At 51.7% G+C, this 8,514-nt stretch overlaps 3 protein-coding genes across 3 annotated transcripts; 1 reads left to right on the top strand and 2 right to left on the bottom strand.

Moving 5' to 3' along the window:
- Positions 1–2,965: 2,965 nt before the first annotated feature.
- Positions 2,966–3,760, bottom strand: A1O5_00186 (uncharacterized protein; the record flags this gene model as incomplete). Its single annotated transcript, XM_007740806.1, has 2 exons — positions 2,966–3,580; positions 3,632–3,760. 2 exons carry the CDS (start codon positions 3,758–3,760, stop codon positions 2,966–2,968), a joined length of 744 nt encoding a protein of 247 aa, XP_007738996.1.
- Positions 3,761–3,978: 218 nt separating this feature from the next.
- A1O5_00185 (kynurenine 3-monooxygenase) lies at positions 3,979–5,575 on the bottom strand (the record flags this gene model as incomplete). The annotated part of the gene is made up of 2 exons (XM_007740805.1): positions 3,979–5,306; positions 5,467–5,575. The coding sequence occupies 2 exons, from the start codon at positions 5,573–5,575 to the stop codon at positions 3,979–3,981; spliced, it is 1,437 nt and encodes a 478-aa protein (XP_007738995.1).
- Positions 5,576–6,334: 759 nt separating this feature from the next.
- A1O5_00184 (uncharacterized protein) lies at positions 6,335–7,775 on the top strand (the record flags this gene model as incomplete). Its single annotated transcript, XM_007740804.1, has 6 exons — positions 6,335–6,426; positions 6,491–6,861; positions 6,927–6,994; positions 7,064–7,233; positions 7,308–7,427; positions 7,520–7,775. The coding sequence occupies 6 exons, from the start codon at positions 6,335–6,337 to the stop codon at positions 7,773–7,775; spliced, it is 1,077 nt and encodes a 358-aa protein (XP_007738994.1).
- Positions 7,776–8,514: the final 739 nt, after the last annotated feature.

Raw genomic sequence — 8,514 nt, 5'->3', positions numbered from 1 at the left:
TGTGGTGCTGGCGCTGGTGGCGGAGAAAGTTTGGGGCGTTTGCGTCTCCTTTTTTGGCTGTCTTCCCTTCATTATGTCTTTGGTATGTTAGATCGTCCTCTCTTATGTTTGTTAGATCGGCCTGTCGGGAGTTTGGATCGTCCTGTGTTGTGTTTGTTGGGTCGTGCTCTCCCTCGTTTGCCGAGTCGTCCTCTTGGGAAAATAGGCGGCTCGCTTCGTCATAGTATCTCTGATTGACTGTCCAGTGCAAGCTTGCAGTTTCGCCACGCCGTGTTTCTTCCCAATAATGGTTTGGAATCCAGAGGATGAGGAAAACGGCAAATATCGCCGAGTTAGCGACCGCTTCACCCCTCCAGACCTTCCATGCCTCGACCCAGCGGCGTAGGCCTTCTCTATGTTCTGATAAAGTTAACCGTAAATATATCGTCGCTGGAAGGATCGAAACAACTAGAAGAGTGCAGACAGTGAAGAGATGGACCAGTTTTGGGGACTTCTCGGAAATCTTATGGTTGGCGACAGCCAAGGCAACGACGGCGCCGATAAAGAAAACTGCGAAGCCAAAAGTATCTGTACGGTGCGGCGTGTATTGGTGAGACATGTTTGTCTCGATGATTCACGAGAGGTGCCATAGGGGACCGATGACAGCATGCTTGAATCAGGATTTATAGTCGGACAATGAGCAGGTTCAGAAGTTGCATGATGGGGGTTGAGCCATCCTAGCACTCCACCATCAAGATTCGAGAGAATCGTGTCACTGGTGGCCCATTTGTTACAAGACCTTTCCCCTATTTCGATCTTGCGGACCAGGAGTCTCTTTAGCGGGTGAACGTGCCCATGGACGAATGAAAGTCTCAGCAAAGTCACACGGTTTTCGCAAGAAAGTCCAACAGAATGAATGGTGTTTACAACCTCGAGACATTTGCATAATGTCGGCATGGGACTAACTCACCCCGGCCAAAGATCGGACTTCTGGATCGCCTGGTGAGCCTCAGAAGGCGTAACCAAGCAGACCACGTATTTGCACTTCGAAAATTCCCGCGTGCCCTTGTCGAGTCCCCCCCCCCCTTTTCTTCCTCTCGGGTGGCCCGTTGCTCACGAAAGAACAGAATTATGGTGGGTTTCCTACTGGCACCGGCCACACCAGCCATCTCTTCTTTGATGGTTGTTTGGGCTTCATAACTTCTTCGGATAGTTTCTCGATCTTGTCCTTAAGTTCATGGACTTGGGTCTTCAGAGCTTGGAGGTCTGTCATCATAACAGTCTGCCCTTCGCCTAACTTGTCGATCCTCAAGATCAAAGGTTGCAAATCTGGCTGCTGCATTGAACTGCTCATCATCCTAGAGAATTGTGTTAGTTTCAGTTGAATCAGTTGTGGAAATAGGACTTGACTAGGTTGGAATTCATATTAATGAAACGGCTGTTCTCAGCTAGCTCCAGAAAGTGAGATTTTGGTCGAGACAAGCATGATCGCACCTTTCATCTATATCTGCCGTGTTCCTAACCAAATGTGCTTCATGCAGTTGCTCAGCACATAATTCTCCGTTTCGTTGTGGATTGGTATCGTGCAATCCAGCACTTTCAGGCCCGACTCCGTCTCCAACCCTGTCTGGATGGATTTGATCCTTTTGAGGCATTCCGCCTTTGATCGAACCGGTGCGACCGCGAGAGGTCCTCTTAGACTTGGGATTCCTCCTTTAGGTTGTTCTGATGGCGATAATTGTATTCGATACTGGGTGATAAGATTCCCTTCTGATGCAGGCCGAATATATATTATCTCAAGGCGCCATGATGTGGCGTGACAAGGTTGTGGAAAGATCCTTTTGTTAGCTTCCTGGTGTGGAATTACCTTGGCCTATGCCTTTATTAATGTTGCCAGTGCTCGTGGGTGTCTGGTGACCATGGACTATAATGTACCTGTGAGCTATCGTCCAATGACCACCCCATGGTCCTGGATTAACAGTACTGGTATGTCCCCTTTGCCAAAGGACATACTGGAAGTACGGGGTAGGCTGTGTCTCCATATTTTTCTTCCAGATCGGCCGACAGCTCAAAGTCACAAGAGAAAAAGCTCGCCGATCGATTGGTCCTTCTGCCACCTTGCAATTAATCGGAACCGGTTCTTCTGCGGATCTACTTATCCTAAGCCCGGTGTTTTGGAGACCGACGATACCGGACCCGTTGTCCCTCGGCCCGCGTCGAATCGAGTGCTATCCAATTGACACTGAGGGAGGACGGAAGATTCCCTGGCTAAAGACGTGTTCCTGCTGGTCTGAAGGAAGCCTGCTAACTTATATTAACCTGCTCTTTTCTGAGGGGCGTTGAAACAACGGAGCGCCCTTGGTTCAGGAGGATGCCTATTTCCTCGACTTGGCCCAATATATGATTCTGAAATTCAGGGAGACTCCTGAGATATCCAAGCCCTTCCGGGAAGAAGAACGCCTTGGACATCCCGTTGCGATGTTCAACTTTCGTCGGATGGGTCAAGGCGGGACGCGGATCAGGCCCCTAGACAAAGAAAATAAAAGGCGGCGGTCGATCGAAGAAACAACGGAAAGGTCGGCACTTGGTTCGGGATGAGAAGGACGAGCGTCAGGTAAATGTCCAACGAAGGTCGGATGCTCATCTGTCGAATGTCTTCACGTTGAAAGAGACGCGATCCTGGTGCCGAATGGAGCTTGTTGACGACGGACACCAAGGAAGATTGCGGTAGTGTCGGTGATATGTACGAGCGACGCTGGAACTAGGACGTCGACCTAACTCTCAACCTCTCTACAATCAATATGGCGCGCGTTTGGGAAGCAAAAGAATGTTATGTAAGTAAAGCTTGTTTCATTTCCGTCTCATTTTGAGACAACTTGCCTCCGACTCTTCTCGCAACGCATTTTCTCCCTTGCAATATGCCGTTGGTATCGCCTCATATCCGCCTGATGTGTAGGCGTGTCCAAACGGACCCCAGCGCACCCCCCTAGTGCTTGTATACCTCCTGACTAGCTGGCGGGAGGCGGCTGTTCACTGCGTAATAGGTGTCGCGGCCGCCTGCCACGCCGGCGGTCCTCACCGCCCATGCGCCCACGTTGTGGCCGTGTGTCCACCCCTTTAAATTCATGCAGCGCTCGTGCGCCCAAACTCTTCTTACCGGCCTCTCCCTTAAGAAGGGGAGGTCGATGTGGTTGCCGTCGACTGTATTAACTCGAGAGGTAGCATGCCATTTGGATTTTTTGATCGGCGTGTACTTGAGACAGATCCAGCAGAGACGGCGATTTCGAGGGAAGTACGTCTCGAGTTGCAACATTAGGATTCGTCGATCCGAAATGTGCGGAGTGTATCGCCGCTCGCTGTTTGGCCCTGGGGTGCGCCACTCCACCAGAGATGGACGATCAGTGAGATCAGTCTTGGAAAGGCTAGTGATGTCGGCGAAGTGTTTGCTGGTAAGGCCTAGGACAATTCGGGACGGCTTGTCGAGATGGTCCATGATCTCGAGTTGCAGGTCGGTCGGAAGGTTCCACAGTCTCAGCTTGGGGATGCTGCTTGCATTTTGGGTTCTAATCTGGCGTCTTCGGCGAGCGCGACCACTAAGAATCTGGAAGATCTTAGTTGGCGACAACGGCGAAGCCAGAAATTGAGTACTCACACGATGTGGGACAGCGAATTTCGCATGGCGACGGATGACTCGAGGTGCAGTGGATGGGTCTGGTGGAGCACATCGTCGCTTGGGGCGAGCGAGAAGACTGAAACCAACGGAGAAAGCGACTCGTGTCATGCTGACTTGAGGAGAGGATGTACCCGGTCACAGGTTTCGAGACCGGAAAGGAAAGGTAACGCCTGACAAGATGTTTGTGCTCGATGAATTGAAAGGCCGAGGAGAAGAGGTAAGACAGGGTCGGGCAAAATTTAGGAGTCGACGAGAGACTGGTGTTGACATGGGCAGTTTCTGCGAACATTTTGACTTGTGTAGTGAAGTGAATTACCCCCAGCACATCACCTGCCAGGCCATGGGAGGCCAAACATCTTTTGATGCCGCAACCTCGTCCACAACAACCAAACACCTGCCGCCGTGCCCAACACGCCTGTTCCGGTCGCAGCAACCAGAAAAGTCGTAAGTATACGCTTCTGGCTCTTTGATCTCTTGATGACCTCGCTGTATCTCATGTTGCTGAAGCTGACTCGCGAATATTGGGTTGCCCATCCCAAGCTAGGGACATACTTGTCGAGCCTCTCTTCGATGAACTTGCGCAACTTGTACAATGGAGACGTTACAGAAGAGCGCATCTCGATGTAATTCGCCAACGCCAAGTCTGCAATGACGTGCGTGTCCTCAGTTCGTTCGACGCTGTATTTGGCGAGGGCTTCTGCTCTGTTCGAGGTCTCGTCGAGCTTAGAGAATAAAACGCGAACCGATTCCAATCCTGCATTCATCCCTTGACCATAGAATGGCACCATTGCATTGGCGGCGTCACCGACGATGACGACACCATCGCCGAAATGGTGCGGCGAACATTTGATACTGATCAGCGGCAGGTGTGGGTTGCGCTTAAACTGGGCCACCAGGTCCGCAGGTGGGATAAATGTGGTCACTCCGGGAAAATACTTGTCAAAGGTCGAGATCAGCTCCGCATCTGTCCCGTTCTCGAGCTTGGTGAACAGCTCGACAGGCCCAAAGAGCGTGCACACAAAAGTATTGTCGAGATTGGGGAGGGCGATGAACATGAAGCTGCCAGCCGGCCAGATGTGCAGGTAAGTTGGGGGCATGGCGTAACCCCCCTCCTTGGTCGGGGGCATGGTGAACTCGCACCACAAGCAGTCAATATATATTTGAGAATAGTCCATGCGGGCGAACTTCATCATATGATGCCTCGTGGTAGAATGGGCACCATCTGCACCGATGCAGAAATCGAAAGACACCTCGATCTCCTGAGGACGGTCCGACGGAGTGGTACTGGTCTTGTCCATCACTTCAAACCAAGCCTTCTTCTTCCGGAAATCCGCGCCTGTCATCTTGTGCTGGAAGAAGAACTCGACATTGGGTAACGAGTCCAGATGGTCGAGGAGGACCTTGTTGAGTTCCCCACGGTCCACAGAACGCTGAAACCGGCCACGAACGTCATATGCTTGGGACTGTTGAAGTAAAGCGCCACTGGAGGAGCGGAGGTGGATCATTCGCCCATACATGCGGATCGTCCGCGCCAGGATCTTGTCAAGAAGATCGGCGTTTCCCGTTGACCGGATAGCGTCGATGCCCCGCTTGGATAAGGCGAGATTGATTGACTTGGTGAAATTGAGAGGCGTCGTGTCCGCATTGCGAAGGTCTAGGAGGAGACAACATCGGTTAGTATCATGAGGAGAGGGGAGGGGCAGAAGAGATGGAGGTTGAGAAGTCAGCCCTTGAAGAGCCTGCCTCGGGTCGTGCAGAAAATCATCAGGGAACGAGGCAGCAGCAAGGTTAATTGATCTGGGCAGTGCAATTACCGTCACGCAGCTCATATATCTCCACCACGGCCCCGCGAGAGGAGGCATACAGTGCCGCCAGCGATCCGACCGGGCCAGCACCGACCACCACCACCTTCTTCCCCTCCATTCTTTCGTCAAAAAAAGACAGACAAGACAGAAACTGACGGAGAGAGTAGTATGTACGGGTGCGGCACGACCCTAGAAGAGAGACTCTTGGACAAGGAGAGTGATGAAAGTGATGAATCCAAGTCGTGAATAAATTCAGATGAATGTTGGTCACGAAATGGTGTGACGCTTGGTGATGACATTCGGTGTCGGCGCGACTTCGGCTATACTTTAGTAAGCTAGGAGGGAAGCTTATCCGAGAGGAGCTGCTTGGCAAGGCTGAGGAGTCTCAGGAGCGGCCAGCATCAAGTACCTCGTATCTCGCACTGGCATACCTGTTGCAGCAATAGACGTCGGAAGAAGTCCATATGGTGTCGCTGGGTCGACAATATCCTCATGCAGCTTTTAGTTATTGTCATTGTTTGCCCTCATCTAAAAAGCCAATCATATCGTGATTTCTGGGATGCTGTCGATCGCAGACCCCCATTGTCGGATAAGTCCTTTGCCGGCGGATGTTCTTTCTGTGTGGCCCGACACCTTCGCTTAAGATCAGAACGACTTCCATTCACTGTTCTGCCTCCAGCATTGAAAGAAGCGGGTGACAGGAATTTCCGCCATGGAGTCAGAATATCGTTGTGAAAGCGCAAGGAGACCTGTCAAAATTGTAAGCTCACTCCAGCGGAAGAAAGTCCAAGGGTGAGTCCTGGACCAGTTCTTGTTCCTGACAAGGCAAAGGTTGTCGCAGGAGCAAGCGGTTTAATTGGAAAGAGGCATTTACAGCATGTCATTGATGAGCCGGAAGCAGGTATGTCCGCGAACTATACGAGATAGGGCTCGTGCTGACGAACTTCGAACAGAGCTCGTTGGAATCATGTAAGTTCATTGTGCTGCACATATCAACCTTCAACGAGGACGCTGCTGGTGTTGACTACTACAGTGACCCCGCCGCTATCGGCTTTGAACTTGCAAAGCAATATCAGCTTCCATGCTTCCAAAATGTGGCCGACTTTCTAGCCTCACTGAAAGCCGGAGCGATCTCCGCAGATGCAGTCATCTTAGCCACTCCGAACGGTACACACGCACCTCTGGCAACAGATCTTGTGGTGGCAGACGTATCAGTACTAGTGGAGAAGCCACTGACCGCAACGGGTGCTCAGGGACGTGATCTCTTAAAAGCCCGCAGTTCAGTTGCTGGTGGGAAGGGTCTGATCATGGTCGGCCACCACCGGAGACACAATCCATACACCGTTGCTGTCAAGAAAGCAATTGACGAGGGGCGCCTCGGCAGCATTGTCGCCATCAATGGAGGTACAGAGCGCTTTTCCCATCCGAACCCACGTCTATTGGAGATATCGTTGCTGATGAGCCGATAGTCTGGGCAATGCGCAAGTCAACGGAATACTTCAATGTAAATTGGCGGCAGCAACTAGGGGCTGGAGGAGTTGTACGAAGCCGCCACTCCCTGAAAATATTCTCTCTCCCTTGCCGATTTCGTTGACAAGGAAGCCAGGTCTTGAATAACGCAATCCACGAAATCGACCTCCTTCAGTATCTACTAGGCGATATTGTCGAGGTCTACGCTGTCGAAGGTGTCAAAGAGAGACCCTACCCGGTAGACGAGACCGTCCTTTCTACCATGAAGTTCGCGAGCGGCGCAGTGGGATCGTTCTTGTTTTCTGAGTAGGGGAAGCTCATTCACTCATACCTCCTCGAGCGGAAAAGCTAGCAGCTAATACTCTTGGCCATCGGAACAGCACTGCGACATCACCGAACTCTTGGGAAGCGGCAACGGGGGAGAATCCTCACATTCCCGCCGCTAGGGAGACTTGTCTCACGATCTTTGGCACGCAAGGGTCCATAGGAATCCCCTCGCTGTAGGTTTTGTTTTATAGTCCAGCTCCTTTATCTCGGAACCTACTGGTTGCCCCCGATACGCCCCATGACTAATGCTCGAGCCTTTCCAAAGGACCCGGTTCCACCAGGACGATCGTCCGCTAGAAGAGCAGAATTGGACTTTCCCACTATCAAGAGACGAGACATTGAAGGAACAGGTAGACGGTACACCGCCTCTATCTCGCCAACTCAAGCATTTCGTCGCCGCGGTGCGCGGTGAAGTGCAGCCCAACTGCTCCGCCGAAGAGGGGTTAAGAGCAGTGATGGTGGTCGAGGCGATTTTGAAGAGTTTGGCGAAGCACGAACCTGTCATTGTGGAGACGGTGTAAATCTATCTACCAGATAGAGAAAGATTGAGCCAGTGAATGTCGAGCTCAAGGACTCAAGATATATAGCGCTCCTTTGATCCCTGCTTTATCAGTTGCGAGGTATAGCGTCAGTGAACCAGCCGCTCATGATTCGTCGTGAAAACTGCAGCAGGGTTAAGACTAATCCAACATACCCCGTATCCGCTAAGGCCCGCTTGCGACATCATGGACTAAGTAAGATGCTTGGGGCATGGACGATCAATGTCTTGAGGAATCGCGATTCAGGACACTAAGATTGTTTGCGTAGAGTCCTTCCGACAATCCAGAACGGGGACCGCCACCGTCTCTTGAAGGAAGCATATCGAGGCAACCAACTGCTCACACATAGGATGCCAAAGAGAGACTCTTACGTCAATTCCACGCCCCTAGCCGGGGGGCTGTAGCCTCCTGTGAGCCTCTGGACCTTGGCCACCATCGCTGGGAAGTCGGCATCGCCACCGCGTAAAAGTACTTGGAGAGATTTCCGAAGGGGCTTAGAGATGTTGCTTTTGGTGATGCCAAACCCCGAACAAATATTCTATGGCTCGGATTACACGTTCACCCCCCGTGACGCCCTCGTTGCATCGAAGAAAATGATAGACGATGCTCTGCTGAAATTCTTCAGGGAGGACGGCGCAGACAAGATCACGAAGAGAAATGTTGAAAGCATCTTTGAAAAGGTCGAAGGGAACGTAGAGGAGATCGAGACTCACCTTTAGTG

This window comes from Cladophialophora psammophila (genome assembly GCF_000585535.1).
Source record: "Cladophialophora psammophila CBS 110553 chromosome Unknown aczJe-supercont1.1, whole genome shotgun sequence".
NCBI lineage: Eukaryota > Fungi > Ascomycota > Eurotiomycetes > Chaetothyriales > Herpotrichiellaceae > Cladophialophora > Cladophialophora psammophila.
This window is presented reverse-complemented; position numbering and strand designations above follow the sequence as displayed.